General features: G+C 36.8%; 1 protein-coding gene across 1 annotated transcript in view; it reads left to right on the plus strand.

Moving 5' to 3' along the window:
* The first annotated feature begins 15,121 nt into the window (after positions 1-15,121).
* The window catches only part of LOC108780709 (microtubule-associated protein futsch), a 67,790-nt gene continuing 59,930 nt past the window's right edge, over positions 15,122-22,981 (plus strand). The window contains exon 1 of the mRNA XM_018548500.1: positions 15,122-15,380. Coding sequence (XP_018404002.1) covers positions 15,122-15,380 — 259 coding nt within the window. The remainder of the gene's footprint in view (positions 15,381-22,981) is intronic.

Consider the following 22,981-nt stretch of genomic DNA (forward strand, 5'->3'; position numbering starts at 1 on the left):
AGGAGCGATTCAAGCTGCGCGATAATGACCTCCGTCATGCAAATATAATACCTCTTCGCGCTCTCAATAAACATACACGTATTACCGAACAGCAAACTGCTCAACGATGAAGCTATTCTCGTGTCTTGTTATACCTCGCCAGGCGCGACCGTCCATCACGGACTCCTTTAATTGGGTTTTTAATTGCGTCTCTCTTTCTCTTCCGGTTTCGAGTGCCTCGAGTAAATCCACACACGGAAAGAAGTCCCGAAATGCGATTCATGCGTCTGATTGCCGGAATTATATTGATTCTCCGTCGCGGAATTCCTTAGCGACGACGTCTAAATAATGTTAAATTACGTGCATGCAGATGGATGCATTCTGGAATCGCGGTGCCGCCATGAGTGTATCAGTACGGTGATTAATTATTACTGAAAGTGCTCCATTTTCTGTTTCTTGATAATACCTACGCAGACCCGTATCACACGAATGCAGCAGAGCCTATTGTGCCTTAATGCGGCTTTTGTCTGACGACCGAGTTGTCCTACTGCCCCTGACAGCGGTCATCGCAATGGTGCTGTCGCAATTAGCACCGAGATTAGCAAAGCGAGCGATAACTCTCCTAGAGATTAGTCTTCCTGACACTTATCCGCGTTATGTTGAAAATTATCTATACCGTCACTGACAGAAAGAAATTGTAGGAAATTGCGATCAAAATAGAGAAATTAAAGTCTATAATTTAACTGTAATTTATATTTATGCAATAACGATTTTGGTAATTTTTTTAATTATACAAAGATGATAGTATCGATAAAGGTTAATTGCTAAAATTTTACGTCAATTACTCAAATTTGTATCGAATGCGACATTTTCAATAACTGTACGGGCTTTCACGAATTAGCGGCAAAAATTCCAAAGCGTTGCGAATAATTTACTTAATAATGAGAGCAACGAGATTTGTGTGAGAGATTGCATGCGCGCTGAAAATGAATCTATTCCAGAGATACATGCTGGAAATTGGTAATGGTTGCCGCCAGGTGTAAGCGATAATTATTGAGTGGACTCGGTCGGGCGGTTACACTAATCCGTGAATTAATTCATCCAGAAGTTGCGCATGATAAGCACGATGCGATCTCATCGCTGTTCTTACAGCAACGCCATACGAATCTACTCAGATCTAGAGGTCTTTAAATAAGATACTGAATACCATTTTAATCATATTTTTCAGAATCTGCTTACGATAAAATGAGATAAATATCCATATGAAAAAATTTTGCTAAAATATTAAAAAATTTAGCTGGATACACAAATCTGTTTAATAATAAAAAAATAAAATATTAAAAAATTGAAGTTATAGAGTAAAAATAATTTTGTTAGTCATTAAAATTATGTATAAAATTCAAGCATCGTGAGTAATGCAAACATTTTGATAGAGTAACTTCCAATGAGAAATGACAATGGAATCGACGTCGATTTGATGATATACGCCGCAGAAGTCAGAAAAAATAGAAGGAATAATTTTCCGGCAACTAAGTGCTCTATTACATGCTTTTATGTTATATTAGTATTATGTTATGATTTCAGGTTTTTATTGTTAGTTTAATGAATTTTTTGTGAATTGTATCGATTTGTTAGTTTAATTAATTTTTTGTGAATTGTATCGATTTGTTACTGTAATAAGTAACGTCATCATAAATTATAATTTATATAAAACGATTATTGTAGGATGTGTAAAGGACTTAGTGGTTATTTCATGATACATAAATGTCGAGGAATAATAAAGTATAGCAAAATACAAGTATGCAAAATACAAGAATGCTCTTGCATTCTTTGTTTAGTTTATTGTCTTGTATATCCTATCTATTTAGGATATATGGCATTTTTAGCGGGCGAGATTTATGCCCAAAGCATACAAAGTGCGCAAATTGGATTCAGTGCACTAAATGTAATACATAAAACATAATAAAAATGTAATACATAATACACTAAACGTATTACATAAAATATGGTCCTCATGTCATAACACTTGTAATACATGTAGGAAAATTGTAATTATTATTTATTACTTCATATATATTTTATTATTCTTATTCCTCAATAAAATGTTGTAAATACATTTTATAAGTTATTGTATTATTTTACGTCTTATTTATAAGAATTTGTAAATTTTTCGTGAGCTGCGTACATACCTCGTACACCTCTCTTAAGAGTAGTCGCATAACTCACCCCCATGGGATACATGGCAAAAACGCAAGGGTTTCAAAAAGTTCTTTTTTTAATACGAAAAATAAGTATTTTGGATTTCTAATATTTTTTTCGTAGTAGTAGACAGTACAAAGTTTTTACTGATATAGTTTGTTTACCTTAATCATAATAAATAATACTAATAAAACTAATAAATTAAGTTTTTGTTAGCGGTGTATATATACCGCAGTTACTCTATACTAACAATCAATTTAAGTATCCTATACATAATTATTTTGATAGTTTATTAAAATTATCATTTAGCTAGATCTGTATCTAGCTAAATTTTTAGATGTTTTAGATATTTTTATTTTTAGATATCTTAACGAAATTATTTTTTCTGTGTATATGCATATTTCATTCTATTTTATATATGCATCTATAAATATCTCTCATTCCATCTTAAATATACCAATCAAAAATTGTCTAAATGGTGTTCAATTACATATGAAGCGCATGATGCTCTTTAACAATCTGAATCATGATGGAGATTATGGAGGAATATCGATATACGAGCTTAGGAAATCTTAAGCAACTCTGAATGTAAGAAACTCACGAAGGAAAAATAATTTGATAAAATAAATAAATAAACCGCGACATATATATCGAGCACACGAGAGAGTCCAATCAATTTCGTTTTCCCTCCTTCCAAAGAATCGGTTTGATCCTTTTTTTCATGTAACGCCTGACGTAACACAACTCATTCCTCGTCGGTGAACTGGAAATTACGGGATATTCGGTGTACGCAATTAACGCTTGGACCGCCTTGTAATCACGCGATCGCGATAAATTTTGCGCGCCGACTCATTTCCCGCTTCCCGTGCTCGCCCCGCGTAAGACGGAAGGCTTATTATGCAGATATCCCGCGGGAGGGATTTCGTTATCGCGTATTAATTAAAATCATCTGCTCTGATTACCTCGTAAAATCGATGTCGTTAACGACGCGGCGCTGTCGTTACTTTGTTGGAGAGAGCAGTCCGCTTTCCGCGCGACCGACTGCAATCAATTTCGCAGATGCGTCACGGATGCAGCGGCCTTGCTGTGATAATATTCCGTACATGTGACATGCAGGTGCGACCAACGCCAGTGACTGCAATTAATAATATAAACCGTAGTCTCTCTATTCCCGGCGGAAAATCGAAATATCTTTTTTCCCAGTGAGACTTTTTTTGCCGCGGTACTATCTTTGTTCTCGCAAATTTTTAATTTCACTGAACATATAGAGAAATCAATCTTGAATTAAAATTCAATTAAAGCGACGACCATTCGCAAGTTCATTATTTTCAAAGAGAAGATCTTTGGAATTCTTACTCTCGCGAGAGATTGTGATTCAAAGATTACTTTGTAATGCTTTGATATTTTCGTTAGATAAAAATACTCTCAATTTTTAGTATAATATGTGATAGGAGGCGAGGGAAGGAGGGAAGGAACAGAAAGGGATCCAATTCTTTCTGGCGTTCAATATCGACTCTAATCGTAAGATATTCTGTTAAACTAAACCATCGGATTGCAGTTGGAGAGGACGCAGGTGTGTAAATATAAGTATATTGGAGATGTAAAAGGGGGAAGTAGCTCGAAGGAAGATCGAGCTTCTGGGAAGAGCAGAAAGGCGCAAAGGGGGTTGCTATACTTCGGTTTCTGATGTTCTCAACACGGTTAGTAAGGGGCGCCGGTCAATACTAGCACCGCGCAGTATAACCAGGGCTGTAAAAAGCGCGTCCCACGCCCTGACTACTACTTCATCTTGTAAGCGATCGTTACTACGGGAATTCTTAACAAGTATGATAACGCGGGAGCCAAGAATTTCATTTACAAAGTGAGATTGCTTGAAATATGTTCGAGAAAAATCAAAACGCGAATTTCTACGTTTCTTTCTTGGTGAGTATAGTACAAAAATATTTAAAAAATATGTTTTGAATACAAAAGTGAAATTTATGAGTTTAAGTATAATATACAAATATATTCATATCTTTGTATTCTGATAGATCTAATAATTATTTAAAATATTTTGTAAAAGCTTTACGAGTTGTATATATATATATATATATATATATGTATATATCGTAAATTATACATATTACAAAACAAAACTGTATGCCATATAATATGTTCGATCCGATATATAATACTTTTGAATGTAAATCACCGACATTAAATATTATAAATTTATTATTTCCTTCTGTTTCTGTTGTCATGTTAAAAAATAATGTAAAAGAACTGACTGAAAAAATAAGTCTATCAGAGAAACTAATTTGAAATGAAAATAGCTTTTCTGCAAATGGTATAAATCTCAGAGCATCGAATTTTTGCAAAGTCTTTGGATGAACATTGATTGATTCGGCTTTCGTACAATATGTGCGACGCAATCTTGCGTTATAGCATTGAGAATCGTGAGACACATTGCGGCAATCGAAACTATTCGATAGATCGATAAATCGGTAGCGACCGCGATCACACGTCTCACAGAATCTCTTAATCGTGAGTCACATCACATCAGTGTCAGACCAGCACGATGTATGTAAATGTATCGCATTGGGATTTGAAAGAAGAGCAGAATCGGAGAACGGGAGAAAGACAGAGATAGCAGAAAAGCAGATGCAAACTGCATTCGTTCCGGAGATCTTCTCTCGTCCCTGGTTGCAGAATTGCAATCTCTCGCAAACCGCTATTGCGAATACCGTGCTGATACCGCCCGAAAGTACAGTTAACCGAGTAGCACAGACACAATTAGTAACGCATAGATTGCGCAAACGTGACCACCGTTGCTCGTTTATTGCCTCCCGGTCCAAATATCGTTCACGCCTTAGGTATACATAGATAACCAAAGGAAGATCGTTAGATATTTAATTGATAACTCATCATATTTAATCCCATACAGCACTCTACATTCAAGGAACGTCTTAGAACGTTCTTAGAACATATCGAAATTCTCTGAATGTCTTTTAGAACGTCTCTTAAAATTATGTGCTGTATGGAATTCGTAACTTTTCGTTTAAATCAGAGAATATACTTTTAAGGAATTATGTTAACGAATAAATTATATTATAAAATTATGATGAAATAGCAGGTTCTCCTCTTAAGAGTCTCGACTTCAAGAGACTCTGCCTTCAATTTCATCTCGACAAACTTCGAAGAGCTAGGAAACTTCCGCAATGCGTGCATAGATTACGTAAATATATCATCCCTTGAAAGGGGCCTTATTATTAAAGTATAATTACGCTTAGTGCATCGCCAAATTTGAAAGCTAACTCGTTCGCGTTTTCGATCTAATACACGTTCTCGATCTCGTGCACATAACGTACGACTTACCAAATCATATTTCTGAGAAAAAGATTAAAAGCATATCTGTCGTAGTTCTCTATCTATAGCACAAAGTAAAAGCTCGCTACCGATCGTACGACTCGATAAAAAATGTATCAATCCCCTTTAAAAGCGAGACACGTGCTCAAGTAGCTACGGGCATCGCGCCGTATTACTTGAAATTTAAATGCTAAAGAGAAGTTTAATGGATGACTTTAAGATCGACCAGCATTCTCGAAAAGCGTAAATTTAACTTCGTTTTTGCTTATAAGTAAAAGGCAGCACAAACGAGTTCTCCAATAAACGCGACTGTGTCGGAATAAGATACGAATTGTCTCTGTATTTTTAGTACATAAATTTTCCATCAACCATCGTTCTTTAATAATATCCTTTTTTTTTTCAGTAAAAAAAATGTCATATGATATATATACCATATATATGAAATTATAGGATATACAGACTAAAAATAATTGATTTTTTAGATTGTAACATAAATAGACGAAACTCATTCTTCAGTAAAGGTATTCATTGTCGATTCTTATATTTAAAACTGTCTTAAGTACAATCTTAAGGTGTTATATGAACCAATGAGAGAGCTGAAAAATAAAACCAGACTATAAATGTTGGCCTTTATATATTTTTTAATTGCCGCTCTAGTACGTGTTACTTCATTTGCATTTTGTATCTCTCATTTTTAATTTCCGTGGTCATGTAATATCGCGCAGTCACGATATACGTGCGACTTTAAATTAAACGTCACTGCGGTTACATTTCGTACACGAGAACCACATTAAAGAAGAACATAACGCCGCAGATGATTGAAGAGCTATTACAATCAATTATACACGTGGCTTCATCTCGTTCGGATATTACGTTATTGGAATACCTTTGGCGAGTCGCGCGAAAAACGATGTTTCAGCTGCGTCGAAAAGTATTATGAACGTTTCTGAATGAATAGACACATTGGTATCGTAGTCACGTTTTCGTTCCTGCAAAACTGCTCGAAAGATCCTGCGAGGTACTTAAACATTCAGTTTCGCTCGCACGTCACGTCGAAAAAAATTTTCAGCTAGTAAATTATAAGTTATCTTGCTCTTGCGAGAGTAGATCAAACAAAAGAAATCCTTTTACGAAAATTGCATAAAATTGAAAATATATTACGAAAACGTCGAGAGGAAACGGTTAATAATGTTAGAAACTATTTGAGAAACTTAAATTAACTGATGAGATCTTTGAACTAAATTAAACAGAGAGGAAGAGAAAAACACTCTCGGCATGTAAAGTTATTTAGTTGCTAACGTGTTATTACGGGCAACATTGCGATATTATATTTTTAAGAAAATAGTAATGAGGTGATGTTTTTGTTTTATCATACACACAGTTGGGCGCTTTTCAAAGCGTTGAAGTTGACATGCGTGCCTGTTCATTAAGAGATTCCGTCAGGACGCCTTTAGAGTGCGAGAGCCCGACAAGCCTCGAAGAATTGCACAATGTACGTTTCTCACTGCAATGCGACAAATGGGCATGACTGCGATAAATCGCTTCTTATAACAGACTTATATCTCACGTTCTTGTACCGTTATCGAACCGTCCCTTGATATTTAACTACCATCGTTTTTGCGCATCTATATCGCATAAACAACCGTGCGCCATTAGGGCCGGGGCATTAAACTTGTATCAGACGAGAACTTGCTCCTGTGCGTTCTTCCAAAATCGATATCATCACGTGAAATCATGGATCTGTCGATGTTGCACCTTGGACATTGCCATTTAGCAAACTCGATGTACCGCGAAATCTTTCATTAGTCAACTAACGCGAACGTGTAATTAATTATCGTATATTACGAGTCGATTTAAACTCATCGTTTATCTACGTCGACCTGTTTCGATTTATATTGACACACTTAGGTGTATTACCTGAATGGTATTTATCGAGAAACGAAGTAAAATTTAGAATTCGAGACACGTGGCACTCGTCAGATGAAAGGGGATCAGGAAAGGTGCGAACCAGGTGTGAACGTGAAAGCAATAATTTTTAAATTTAATATTGTAACGCGAGAGAAACGAACGAAAGTTTGAGAAGTGACACTTTTCTTTTTTGCACGAACTCCTTCTATCGACGTTCGGTTTTAGGACGACGCGAGTTTCGCTCGTGAAAAGCGGAACTGTAGTGATCCGCTTTTCGAAGTTTCGCCTTCGCCTCTACAGCAATACCTACCTACCTACCAAATACATTATTCTAGCTGTCGTACAAAATCAAGTCGGAAGAAAATTCTTCAGATACAAGAATGGCAACCCCAAACTCAACCTTTCCACCAATCCTATACTATTCTCGACAGTCACCATCTTGTCACCCGGCACAAAGAATAGACTTTTTACTACGTTTCTGTCTGATTGTGAGAAAAAGAAAAAGAGAGAGAGAGAAAATTCTAAATTCTAATTTGTTATTTTGTTTCAATAAAATACGATATGACACTTGGTCTTATTTTCACTCTTTTTAGCTCAGTTGTCTGTTACTTTTATATTTTATCTAAAATGTTTGTAGATTGTTTCTAAAAACATGTAAAAATATAGAAACATATACGAGCATTTTTTCTTTTAATTTCTTATCGTCTTATATTTTATTTAGCTCCTCTCTATTTCTGTACACTCCTTCATATTTTATTTTCTCTTTCTACATTCTTCTTTCTGTAAATTATTTTCTTTGTTCTTTGTATTAGAGGATTCGCCTTAAAACACAATACTATAATAAATACTTTATTTATCTCTCTATCCATCTATACGATATACATATTAATGTATGAAAGTGTATTAAGTTCGAGTCTGTGGGTTCGTGAGATCAAATAACTGTGTGGATCTGTCGACCATGCGGAGAGAGATATTTCTTCCAGAATCGATAAATTTGTGACTTCTAAAGCGAATGAGCAAAAATAAGTTCGTTATAGAGTCATAAATGTCTTATAAAATTGTTGACGTCTTGAATTATTGATGTTGCGATAAATATTTAAAAAAAATCATTTATTATTATAGTTAAAATTTTTATTTAAAAATAATAATTGAAAATAACGATCTATTAAGTATAATTTAATAAATATGTATAATTATTTGTCTAATAAAATAATATTTCTCTATAACTGCATAAAATAAAATCATTAAAAAATATGAAATTTTAAGAACAAATTGTTCATATATTATATTTTATCTTTTAAAATAGATATTTATGTCTAATAAAGAGAAACAGGGCTACGAGCCAATAAATTCGTTAAATTCTTTAATTTATTCTAATATATTGCAAAGAATATCATCTAATTTTGGCGTTTCGTCCCGGCTTCCACTACTGGACTCATCAGTAACGTGTATTGTAGTGGAAGCCTACCTTGTACGCCTGTAAGAGTTATTCAATCGAGATTCTATATAAAGAGATATACGCGTATCAAAGCACTTGCGAGAATTTGCGAATATCGATAGACCTTTGATGGCGGGTCGACGTAGTAATATTCTTTGCAATATTTATCCGTAGTAATATATGTATTGCCCCCCCCCCCCCCCCAACTTGCGCGCCGAACAATCATAGGTCTTGAAACGCAACCCTATCTGAAAAATCCCCCCCAAATTGCGCGCTGAACAATCATCGGTCTTGAAACACAACTCTAATAATCTGAAATAACGTCCCCTTAATCAAATTGTGATTTTAAACGCATCATTTCGCCAGCGTGAATTAAAATGTAGATTGTAATAAGGCTCAATAAAAAAACTAATAAAGAGAAACAGAGCTACGAGCCAATAAATAGATATTTACGTTTTCCGCTATCGTATATTGTGCATTTAGTCGTACTTCATGTTTCTCTCGTCGTACAGCTTGCAAAAGATGCCACGTTGATTGATGAATTACTAGTTTTACGGAAACAAAATGGCCAAACGCAAAAACCTATTTTTGTCTGGTAATCTATTAGAGTAATGCATCACCCGGTCTCCACTTGTCATTAATTGCATCCGTTCTGTTAGATGGCATCTCTCGTAATCTAGCAAACTAGTTACTTCAGTTTGGCCATTCAACGAATTTATTTCAACTAATTTGCAAGTTATCGAACTAATAGAATCGCATTTAGAAATATAAATATCTGCTATTAGACATAGTAGGTAATTCAGTTTGTCCGAATCCCCTACGGAATTCGTGGGGGATAATCACGGGATAATCTTCGGCCGCGTTCTAATCATGAGAATGGAACCAAAACGAAGACCGCTAATTGCCCCTATCTATCACATGTTCCTAACTCCATTACCATTACGTTAAGCTAACTTGCAAGGCGTTACAATATCCGCGAATATTACAATCCTGGGCACGCCCGTTCGCGTCGATTGATCTTCACCGTCATCCTCAACGCGCGAGTCTGCCGATTTGGTGCGCGTGTGTACAAAGCGCACGTAGTTCCCGATCCTCATTATTTCTGCCCTGTCTTGACGACGACCACCACCACCTAAGGAGAGAAGCCCAGACTTTACAATCGCTACGGGAATTCTTTGATCTGACGGTCGTTACGTCATTTCCGTTACGTCTAGTCATCCTTTCGCCGGTTCCTACCGGCGAGTCTGATAGTCGCCTTTCCTCCCAGGCCTCCCCGCGCGACTGCCTTTGCCACTCGGTTCACGCGACACCCAGACAAGCTTCGGTCACGTACAATATACCCAGAAGCGTTCTATACGTGGTGATCGTCCCTGACGGTGTATAGACCGGCGCGACGACGGCGGCGATAGTAGGACCGGCTGCGCGAACGACCAATCGCGCCGCACGACTAGTGGGGGTGTTGGTAGGTGCGTCGCGACTGGGGGGGTGAGAGGATTTTCCACCGCCACCGCCGTCGTCATCGCCGCCGACGCAGGGGGCCGCAGCGCCGCGAGTTCTCCCGTCAGAGAGCCGGCAGCCCGCAACGCGAGTGTTGCTGCCGAGCTTTGATAACCGAGAGGCCGCAACAAGCACTGTGAGAATCGTCACACGTCGTCGTCGTCGCCGTCGACAGCAGGGGACAGGGCCCGTCGAGGAGAGAGGAGGATTTCGCGTCCGTATACGTTTTCCGACGTGCACTCGACGACGGAGAGGCTTCCGCATTGGACAACGTAACGTCGTTCGCCGTCGGAGGCCGTCCGTCGATCTCTTTACGCCGGTCTCCGCGTATAGTTCTCTATCTCTCGGACCCTCCTCTCTCTCGTTCGGTCTCTCGCCCGTCCGCTTGCAATCTCCGTCGTCTTCGGGACACCCCCGAAGTGTTGTAGCACCGCTGTACTCGCCTCGATACATAGAGACACGTATAACGTCAAACGTACGTCACTGTGCTTCACACGAGTTCTATCATTCCTCTCACTCCGCTCTCTTCTTTCTGTTCTAACCTGTCTCTCTTTTATTCTTTCCTTGCCTACTACTTATCTTTACTTTTCCTGCTCCCCCCCCCCACCCCCCCCCACTGCACTTTTCTCATCCCTTGTCAACCACCTCCACTCATCTGCCCGTGCCCATTCGCGGTGTGCGAAAGGAGCGAGAGAGGTGTGCTCCGCTCCATCTCCCATTGGGCCTCGAGAAAGCGGACGAAGGGACAAACAACTTGGACAGTCTCCAACGCGCGACACCCCTTTCCTCCGAGGAACATCTCGTTAGTCGCGGACGACGTCATCGTTCGCCTATTACCGCAGTGGTAACAGCCCTCCAGGATACTTCCGGAACTTGGAATTCGGTTCGTTGAGGCTACCCCGGCTCGTGGTACCCACAGGAATATTGCTGGGGGAGAGTATAACGAGTAACCAAGTGAGTACGCTATTACTATATTGGAAACTTGGTCGAGGGCTCGATAGACTCGAACCGATCGAAATCCGCTACGTGTCGGCGACCTATCATTTAACCAGGTCACGAAGGTCAGGCGACGATGGACGGACGGACAGACGGACAAACGAACGGTTGAGTCGTATGTAATCCTGACGAAATTCGTGCTGATGATTTCCTCACCTGACGTATGGATTTTATCGGTCGGTACACCGCCCGCCGCCACTGCCGCCGTCATCGCTATCGTCGGGTGCCTCGCGAGAGGGGGCGATCTGTTACTAAGGGGTTGCACTGCAGTGCACGATACGTGGTGGGGTGGTTTCGTCCCGAAAGTTTCACCGGGATGCCATCGATTCTCGTTTGCCATCATCAGTTCGATCATCTTTATTACTTCCGGTATTGAATAATAATTCGTAATTCGATATTTTCTCGATCTTTTGATTAATAGGAGGCAAACAGGTAAACCTTATCGACAGTGCTATCTATACTGGTGTAACAGAGGATACCGGTATCATCCCCTCATGAGCAAAGTATATTTCGCATGGATCGATCGCGATTCGGCTACGTAAGACTTTCGGCTGTTCCCCTCGTTGACTCCAGTCGAATTTGGATCAATGATCTAAGGACTATGCGGAGCACCCGGCATTGTGCCCGTCCTGCGCATTACGCCCGTTAGGATGTAATAGTGCTGTACGCAGAGGGTTCTTGTAATTCCTGCGCAATGCCGGCTTTGCCGACGTGCGTGCGTGCGATGCGACCACGGCGCCGACTCGTCGACGAGGCAGCAATTTCCTCGTTGCATCGTTCTCCGACGATCCTCCAACCGCGATCGCAAAATATTGGAAATTCCGCGGACCCGTAAATTCCACAGTGAATACATGAGGCTTCCCAGGCTCCCCCTTCCCGGAAAACTAATTTCCCTTTCTACGGAAAAAGCTCGGCCGCTCGTAAGGTTTCGACGGGAATCTCATCGACGTTCGGCTTAACTGCAGAAAAGTGCGCAGGGCCGCCCGTGTGCAGCATTCGCCTTGAGATCTTCGATTTGGCGACCGGCTAGTAATACTTGATTTCCACTCGAATTCTTGTACGCGTATAGGTATATCCCCGAATGTATAGATATATAACATATATTGCTATGAGAATTGTCGTAGATGGTTAGAAGAATGAACTACTTGAAGCTCATTGAGAAATAAACTCCGAAAACCATTCTTGTCGCGGGAATTGTTCAAAAGTTTGTATCAACAATAGGCATCGTACGGATTTCTCGGAATTGACTTAAGTGGAACCGGTGTCTCTCCTTCTCAAATTTGTAGTCGCAGGTTTGTGAAACAAATGAGATCGTTCATGAATTCTGTATTGTGTCGGCCACGACTGGAGAAGTTCGCTGAGAGTTTTCAACGATTGATCATTCGTTATAAAGTTTCCCCAGTGCATTATACGTTTGTCGACCATAAAGCGAGTATTAAAAGGGTAATATCGAGATTATGCCGTTTGTATGGAGGAGGAATTACGGCCGCGTTTCGACATAAAGAATAGGAGCGAGGCAGGAGGCAGAGCGGAGCTTTGTGTACCGCCAACCCTCTTGACATTACGCTTCTCCTCGACCCTTGCCACTTCTATTTCGGCTCCGACTCCGTTTCATCTCCCATCTTTCGTACGCAGTGCAGATGGAGCATCCGTATGAGCGTACGAAGCCATTTGTTAGACAGAACGGTACGATGGCCCGGCAAAGGTAGATTTAACGAATAATCAGAGCGATAGTGAATCGTTCGACTAGAGCTTTCGTTCTTTATCTCGGTTGACCGCGTTAGATGTGTTAACTGCAATTAGCACCATGCGTAGTATCTACACTAATAAAGAGTAATGGTAGCCATGATAACGTTAAGCCGGAGCTTTTCCTTAACGGAATATGAAAATTTAACTTATATCAATGTGATTAAATTAACTGGTAGAAGATAATAAATTTTGCAACGGTCGTTTTGCAGGGAAAAATATAATCTGAATAGACACATCATTTTAAAACATAATAAGGATAAAAGTTCAAAAAAAATATAAGGATCAAAATGTCGTGTCTCATGAATGTAATTTTGAAATAAAAGTTCCTATACACCCGACAACTTCGAATCAACATAAAAAAGACATAAATAATGAAGTTATGCCACACATATGCGAAGTGTGTGATAAAGGCTTCAAACGAAAATGGGATTTAAAACGTTATAAAAAAATTCATGATAGCGAGAAGACATATCAATGCAAATTTTGTAAAGAAAAATTTAGGTGAGAATTCAAATGAAGAACATAAGTTATAGTAATTACGTGGTATTTCAGTATACAAAGATATTAGAGTCATTTTTTATTTTATATTTCCTTTCATGCGAGGCTCATCGTGATAACGTAATTTTCTTTTCGCTTACTCTAAGTATTATGATTTCGGCTATTTCAGATTTAAGAGCTGAGTATATCGCGTCAGTTTGATTGAATAGCCGTCGTGAAAAGAAGATTAAGTAGTGGCGCGGCGCTTAAAAGGCCGATTAGATTTAAATGAGAAAGTGTAGCTACAGTATAATAATGTACAATACAATATAATAGTGAAGTAACTGCTCACCTGTTAAGCGATCAGTAGACAGTCGATATCCAAATTATCTATAATTATTATTTGCTTTATCGCGTGTTCACCGGTTCAATCAAAATTGTCATATCTGGATGTTCAAATTGATTAAAAAAGAAATTCTTTGTAAACCAATTAGAGATCCTCTAAGATCAAAGTTTAGACATAAGATAGTAACTTAAGATTGATTTGACATCTTTTGTCAATTCGCATTAGTTAAAGTGAGATAACATAACACATATCTTTTTTCTCTCGCACCACTGCAGAGTGAGATATAACACTTCTCTCACTCGTACGATTTTAACGAAAAATGCCAGACCCCTTGTTATAATTAGATCTGATTGAAGGATCTGTAATTGTAAGATCAATTATTGGCTGTGTCAGATTCCTTGTTATTACAGGGTTTCTAAGATTATTCATTGACCGTTTTTGCACGTAGAGAATTACTATAGAAAATATTATTTTCCGAAGATATCTCACAATACATATGTATGATGTTACAGCAATGAGTACCACGGATCCTACCGGGGAGGGTGGAGGAGGGGGAGGGGGAGGAGAAAGCGCTACAACGACAAACGTCGAGCAGTCTGCATCCCTAAAAATTGTCCTAATTACTTTGATGACCCTGTGTATCATTCTTGTTTAATATTAGGTGAAAAACAAGAGTAAAACGATACACGAAGGCAGTTGGGTAACGTTTCTGCAGCCCTAGTATTGATGCTATTAATGAAAATTCTGATGAAAAAGTAACTTAAAAGTAACTTAAAGTTATTTCTTCAGTAACTGTAACTGTAACGAATTACTTTTCAGTGTCAATAACTTGTAACGGTAATTAATTACTTTTTGAAAGGAAAAACTGTAACTGTAATTAATTACTTTTACAAAGTAACTTTCCCATTCCTGGATAACACATATCTTTTTTCTCTCGCACCACTGCAGAGTGAGATATAACACTTCTCTCACTCGTACGATTTTAACGAAAAATGCCAGACCCCTTGTTATAATTAGATCTGATTGAAGGATCTGTAATTGTAAGATCAATTATTGGCTGTGTCAGATTCCTTGTTATTACAGGGTTTCTAAGATTATTCATTGACCGTTTTTGCACGTAGAGAATTACTATAGAAAATATTATTTTCCGAAGATATCTCACAATACATATGTATGATGTTACAGCAATGAGTACCACGGATCCTACCGGGGAGGGTGGAGGAGGGGGAGGGGGAGGAGAAAGCGCTACAACGACAAACGTCGAGCAGTCTGCATCCCTAAACACGCCGATCACCGGCACCTCCGTACCGGTGCAGACGGCCGCTCAACAGCAACCGCAACAACATCCGCCACCGTCGCCCTTGAGTGGCTGCTACCTTCTCGTGGTGCTTCCTGAGCCTCATACCGCACAACATAAGGATCTCATCTTGAATCGCCTCGCGAAAGGTAAGTTCATTTTGATCATAATTAGAGTTTCGCAATATCTTATATGCTTTTTGCTATGACCATTTTTGGTAACGGAAAAAGACATGAGTCACACATATGCGGGGATATAAAATGGAAAAGACCCCTCTTTAGCTTTCTTTACGCAAAATACGGCTAATTCCACACGTGAGACTTCGGTACGCGTTATCAGTCTAACGGCACGCATTAATGCACATATGTGTACGATTATAGCTGATAGACACGTGTTTATTGTTATAATTATATTGTAATAATTATTATATCCCTGTGAAAATAAAGGGATTTAATCACGTATCGAATATAACAGTTCATTAACGATATGAATGGCATGCTAAGCTTGGTTGAAAACGCATTTTGCAATTGCGCATTGTTAGATATTAAAGGAACATAATCCAAACTCCCTTGAGCTAAATAACATTTTGTTATTATCTTCAATTTCCATGTGTTTTTAAAATCAATCCATTTCTGTGATTAGTTTCAAAATCATTAGCTTAAATTCATCCATATTAATGTATGCATTCAGTAAATAATAAGCTACATTTGCGTCAAATTTAATACATTTTGTTGAATTAAATTGTTTTAATTTAAATTAATGATATATATATATACACATATGTATATGTTGGATAGGAGCAATGGCGATCTATACAGAAACGATTAAAAATTGGGTATAATTTGATATTATAAATTTAATCAAAATTGTCAAACATTTTTCATCTTAAAATTTCATACTTTTTCTTTGATTTATAGATAAAATTTCATGATTTTTCCCGATTTTCAATACTATTTCGAATTTTATTGTTTTTCTAATTTGGAAACGAGTAAATATTTGACTGGGCAATTTAACATAGCAATGTAAATTACTATTAATGTTACTGATACTATTTGCTTATTAATTATTAAATTAATAGTATTCCAAAATTGTGTAAATGTAATGTATGCATGTCAAACTTCTTTAAAACCAAGAATTTTAATTTTCCAGAAAATTTTATAAAATTCCATTACTTTTCTTTGATTTTCCTGTTTCCAATTTTCTTGAAATTTCTGTGATTTTCTCGATTTCCAATTTTATGGCAATCCTATTAATAGTGTAGTGATTCGCAACCGTAATAATCTTGCATTTCGGCGGTCGTATCACGACGTCGCGTTTCCGGATTAAAATCGCGCATATCCGTCGCACTGCTTACTTCCTGAATGTGTGTATACGAATGTGTCTGTCTAACGGTGCTCGTCATCCGATTATATTCCTTTCAAGATATTGGACAGACTCGACGAACAGTTGGTTGCTAGGCGGATAGTAAAACGGATACATACGTATTTTCTTTATCTTTCTCTCTCATATGAGAAGAAAATCGTCATCGCGCATCAACTCGTTTATTCCTAATCGTTTACCAATTAGATGCTCGATATCGAGCCGCTAATTCTTTCGCGTTCATACGTTTTCCCCGCAGGCGTGTATGAATGATGGTCGGCGGTGCCGATATAAAGCTTCTTTCAATTGTTCGAGAAAGGTACGCGTTTATAAGTGGCACTATGGTATTAATTGGCTTTTATGGCGAACATTCGTTCATTTGCGGTAATCATATGACAATAATGTACGATCGATGTGGCAATTCTGTTTCCTTAGGACTCGTCCCTGACTGAAGTCAATCGTGCCAATATTGGTTTCTTTATTTCATAAAAATAGAAAAAGAAGCCAATAGGCCGATCGACTTCAATAGGGACGAACCCTTACACTTGCACAAAACGTAAGAATTGAATATTTCAAAGTTTTTACATCATTATTTGTGCAATTTTAATAATAAGTGATGTATTCTAATACAGTCTATATTTTTCCTTATAGATGTGTTTAATTTTTAATTTTAGAAGTTCGCACTGTACCTATGTACAATCTGAGTTTCAAATATTTTACGTCAAGAGAAGTACATTCTTATAAAAACATGTATAATATCGAGAAGAAAAGTTTACTTATCCTTGAATTTATACCGTCAATTTTAAAGCAAAAATATATTTTCTACCGTAACAATTTTTTAGGGGCATAAAAAATGGGAAGGAATACTCTGTAATCTCTGACATTATATCGCTTCACTATTATTATTATTGTCACGAAATTGTCGTTACAATAGCTATATACAGACATGTGCTTGGAGTTCATAATTAGCGACGCCAACGTGGTCCACATATTAAATTAGAAGCGATAAAAAGAAAGCATAAAAGGAGCAATAAAAAGAAATGTATCCATACTCTATGTCTCTCGATAAAAATAATTGCAGTACATTGTGGAATTTCAATGATAGCTGGGACATTGATTTCAAATTGATTAAAGGACCAAAGGTTAATAAAAGATTTATATCAATATATCTTTTACTACGTAATGTTATTAATTTGTTAATTAGGATTTTTAGTTCTTCAAGATATACATATATTTCTATTTATGTACGTTTCTAAAATGCTGATATATAACACGTTCTCTGCAGTTGAAATAACGTAATTCTGTAATGTACTACTTTTCTGGAGTTCAGAAAACAAAATTAATATACACAACACTGCGTTTTTAAAAAGAGGAGGAGAAAGAGAGAGAGAGGGAAAGCCGACGCACGAACTCCGTACTCGCGTTTTCCGCATTGCGCCAGTGATGATTTTTAACGGCGCGCTCGTCGACTTCTCATTTAACGTTTATTTGACGATTTTTCAATCCTTCCACACGCAGATTCTATAGTCCGTCTCGCCGCGGTCGTTTGCATTTGCAACGATGATTTCGCGAAAAGCCATCCGATAATAGCACCGCTGTGTGTATATGTACTACGTGAGCGCCGTAACTTTGCCGTTAATAGCGAACCATATTCATATAGTGTACACAGAATTTAACCTACGATTAAATATCGCATACTCCGATTATGTATTGAAGTGTTCCGTTATAAACGTAAAATGCACGCTTATTCTATAAATATAATGAATGCAGAAACTGCGCGCGATTTAATATTTCGAAGCTCGCAATTCTAGATTCATATTTAATCTGTTCTTTTTAAAAATTTTGCACAGGAATATAAAGAAATTTTCAGAAATTTTCAAATCAGAGGTATTTTTTTTATAGATTTTGTGTGAGTGTGAATCACTGTATCCGAATTTGTAAACTGTTTTGTTCTATCACTCACGTCCAGTCTTTTAGATATATAATAATCAAGAAAAGTAATGGAAAATCTGTGAAAATTGAAATATTTAAGGAACCTGTAGCAAAAGTAAATATAACATTAAAATGTGGTCACAGAACTGATTTAAATATATTTTAGTAAGTTTATTGAAGTGTAAGAAACAAAAATTTTTCTCTATACCGTTAGATATTACAACCTCCTATATATACGTGCCACGTAAATTCATAGCGATATATTGAGCCAACTTTGTGGCTAACTGAGCTAATTTTTTTTTTAAAAGTAACAATTAAAATAACCATTTCTGGAGCTGAAAAAAGTTTACGTGTAGATTGACTAGTTATTTGTTGCACAATACATTTTATATTGAATTGTTTTATGACAGTTATAATACTAAGGCTAATTTTATAATGTGCTTTTTGTTTCCTGTCCCTTGCTGTTTGTCTCTTGCCTTCTTGATTAAAAAGGTAAGAGACAAACAGAGACAAACAGCAGGAAACAGGAAACAAGAAGCATATTGTAGAATTAGCCTTGATTAATAAAGCAAAATTATTTTTGTTTCTTATACATTGTCAAACTCACTAAAATATATTTAAATCAGTTCTGCGATCACATTTTAGTGTTATATTTACTTTTGTTCTCTCTCTCTCTCTCTCTCTCTCTCTCTCTCTCTCTCTTTTTTTTCAAATGTTTTAATTTTCATAGACTTTTCCATCATTCTTCTTGATTTTATCTAAAAAACTGGTGATAGAGCAAAACTGATTTGAGTGATTTGAATTGCTCTCCAAACATTTTTTTGTAGTCCTCAAAGTTATTTTGTAATCCTTGTAGTTATTAAAGCCTCTACTTACTACAGCTTGAATTGTGATGCGTAAAGCGAGAAAAATACATAAAGGAAATTCTGGCAAATGATATTAAAATGTTTTTAATAAAACAGATCTAGATCGGTGATAACAGATCATAGAAGGCTTATTACGGTTTTTCGGTGAATTTCATCACTTTTCACATTTTCGTATCACGTGATTTTGGTCAGCCAATTACGGAATTGTCGAGTAAAAATGTGAGATAACTAGGCACTTTCGGTATAGCAATCTCATATTTTCACGAAATCAAACCAAACGAAACAAATTCGCAAGTCTTGAGTGAGGCGGATGTTTCGCCTTGTCTCGAGTGTTGCATCAGTTTTGGAAAGTATTGCCGGCTTCGACTGTGCTTAGCAAACTTGACCAAGTTTACTCGTCATCGAGAACCCGGGCCATTTATATCAAAAGAAGAAGAAACAGATTCGCAGTCGGGTTAAAGTTTAGTTTATTATAATTAGTGAGGTTAGGCCAACGATACAGAAAAACAGAAAAGAATTTTATTAAATTATATGAATATGAATGAAGATTTTGCACGAAGCCGCCTGCAATATAATAGCGGTAATAAAAAAGTATTAATAAGTACTACACATTATCTGTAAATGCCTTCGTATTGTAGAATTCTTATTCTACATTCCCTACTTCTACTATATTCTTCTTGTTGTACAAGCACAAACATTAAATTATTCATTATATGAATAATAGAATAAGAATAATGCGTCTTTCTTTGTCACTCTTGCGTGATTTCATATTTTTACGGCTAAATTTTATGCCGAGCCCGCTCACACGAATAATTTCGTATTCTCACGAGGTGAAATTAACCGTAATTGGGTGAGTTTCTCACTTTCGTCATTTTCACTCAATCCGAAAACTGTAATAGGCCCCCAGATTACAACAAGGACATGATTTCGATTGGAATAATTTTCAAATTTTAGATGAAGAACCGTGTTACAGTAAACGTATTATCTCAGAGATGCTTAATATTAAAAAACAGAATAATAGTCTTAACCTACAGACAGACACAAAGGGTCTTCATAAATCATATATTCTCATTTTAAACCATGTTTGACTTTGAATTGCCAAGTCTTTCGCATTTTAATTTCGCACGTCGAGATAGTCGGACGGTTATTATTTTTTCTTTTTATATTTTGGACGAATCGCATCTGTAATGTGATAATAATTTTACTGTCACTGATATAATTATCGACATGGGATTTTGATTTTTTTACATACAAGGGTGAGTTTTTATCAGAGGAACAATTTGCTTATCTTAATATAGTTTTTAGTGACGTAATTTTGTGCTCATATTAGAACCACAAGGATTTTTCGTGAGCGATCATCCAATCGCTTGATGAGCAATGTAGTTTCTTCTGAGAAAAATACTCAATTTTTGCGGACTTTTGACCGTCTATAACTTATTCGACACATTTTAACTTATTGCGTGATTGTAAATTTTTACTGCGTTATCTGCGTTATATTGCGACATCTGAAGATACAGAGCCTAAACGTTATGTTTTTAATTTTTAATTTAATTTTCAATTAGTTTTTTAATTTTCAATTTGTTTTAAATGTAGAACTGAATAATATTTTGTAATTATAATTTAATTTATTATATAAATATATCGCATCATGTGATGATTTTGTAGATTGTATTTTATACGTATTTTGACTCTTATTTGTCTTATTCTTTTTTTGTTTTTAAATACTAAAAGTCCTATATATTCTTTCTATTAATAAAACAGCATTTGCAATCGATAGAATAGAAAATGTATCGAAAAATCCCTTTGTGTTTCGATAGTTGACAAAACCACATATTTGAAATTGAGTATATCTAACTAAAAAAAAAGAAATAAAGTTATCAAATCAAGATAAATATATAATTTTATTTTGGAACAAAAGGAGAATTTTCGATACATTTTTTATTCTATCTATTTTACAAATGTACTCTATCAAATGCAAATTTTGTTTTATTAAAAAATATTTCTATTTTAATGTATTGCGTAAGAATTTTCATTGCCTCTTCTCACTTATGATATCATCAATCTAAAAATCGGCGCTGGATAATCAGATGTTTTAAATAATTATATATATTTATAATAATCATGATTATCACGTGTCTCTCATATATATCTAGTTCTGTTTTTTCTTTTTAATTCGTATTATTCCAATTTCTTTATGTTTCGAAATCAACATATAGATCTTCGAGATTACTTGTGCAGTCGTGGACGATCATTAAGATTCGCTTTACTTTAGACTTACACGGGAAAATAGCCGTACAAAAACATTCCCCGCGCTTCGTGCTTTAACATGATTTGCTCTTTTCTTCATCAAGAAGTGCAGGAGCTCTTCTTACTTCGTTCTCCTCATGTGGATCTTCATATGGACCTCCTCTCCTGCTTCGCGTAAATTTAGCGGTAGATTTCGAGCCTGTGAGACATTTGCCGCGCCATTTGCCGCATGTTGCGGGCGTTACCGCGTGCTCGCGGCTTCGCCGTGTCCTTAAATACACTCAAAAACTCGCGCGTACGCTTTTACGAATCCTCGGTTCAGTTCAAGCTCGTTGAGCCCTCGTCACGCGAGCATATTTCTAATTTGTTTTGTTTACTACTTATGCTTATCCATTACGTATTTTCTCGATCTTCAGCGAGATTCTAATTGCACGTTCAAGGAACTTTTACAAACGCAAAGACGGAAATAGGAATTTACGCAAGATCGAACTATTATCTTTACGAATTTATATTGCTTATTGAAGCTAAAATGATTTAAGTAACCTAACTACCGTAAAACAAGGCTTTTACAGTCGTAATTGCTTTATGATGTCCTTATGGGTTATCCCATTTCTTCGCAAAGGCCGAAGGTCCTGAGAATCACCGGTTTCGATAAAGAAGAAATTTTGTACGTCCCAGTGAGCCTTTCAAAGGCAAATTGCGGCCGTTTTTGCGCGCTCACAGAGTTCGTGGATCGCGAAATATATCACGGAATACGTAGTATGATATTAGATTGCGGGGGAATGGCGCAGCGTTTTGAAAGGGATATTTCCTGCCTGGTATTATCCTTTGCGACGCGTATTCCATTTAGTCCTGGCCGCCATTGAGCGTGAATCGCTAGGTCCACGTGCCGTGCATGTGGAAATAATAATAGCAATTTATTTTCAACGGACAAACGGTTCACCTTTCTGAAAGGACTTTTCCGCTCATCCGATGATTTAGGCGTGCTCGTATAAAAAGATTTATGAATATCAATTGTAAGAAGCAACATGTTCTATGCAAATTCTACATTCTTTCTCACTGTTCTCTGTTAATTAAATTCTATTAAATATCTCTTCATTTGCAATTTCAGTATGGTTAATGTAACATACTTATGGCATATTCGATGCATGTAATATGATATTTTTTTTTGCTGATATTTTTACTTTGTTGATAGCGTGACGCTACACACTTATTCTATTTATAGTTGATCGAGTAGTTGATAAATGGCCATGTTTACGGAGCTATACTATTGGAAACATAATCGATAGATTTTGATAAGTATACCTACAATGATTATTACAGCACGTTATGATTTAAAAAAAAAA

The sequence above is a fragment of the Cyphomyrmex costatus genome, unplaced genomic scaffold (assembly GCF_001594065.2).
Source record: "Cyphomyrmex costatus isolate MS0001 unplaced genomic scaffold, Ccosl1.0 scaffold726, whole genome shotgun sequence".
Taxonomy (NCBI): Eukaryota; Metazoa; Arthropoda; class Insecta; order Hymenoptera; family Formicidae; genus Cyphomyrmex; species Cyphomyrmex costatus.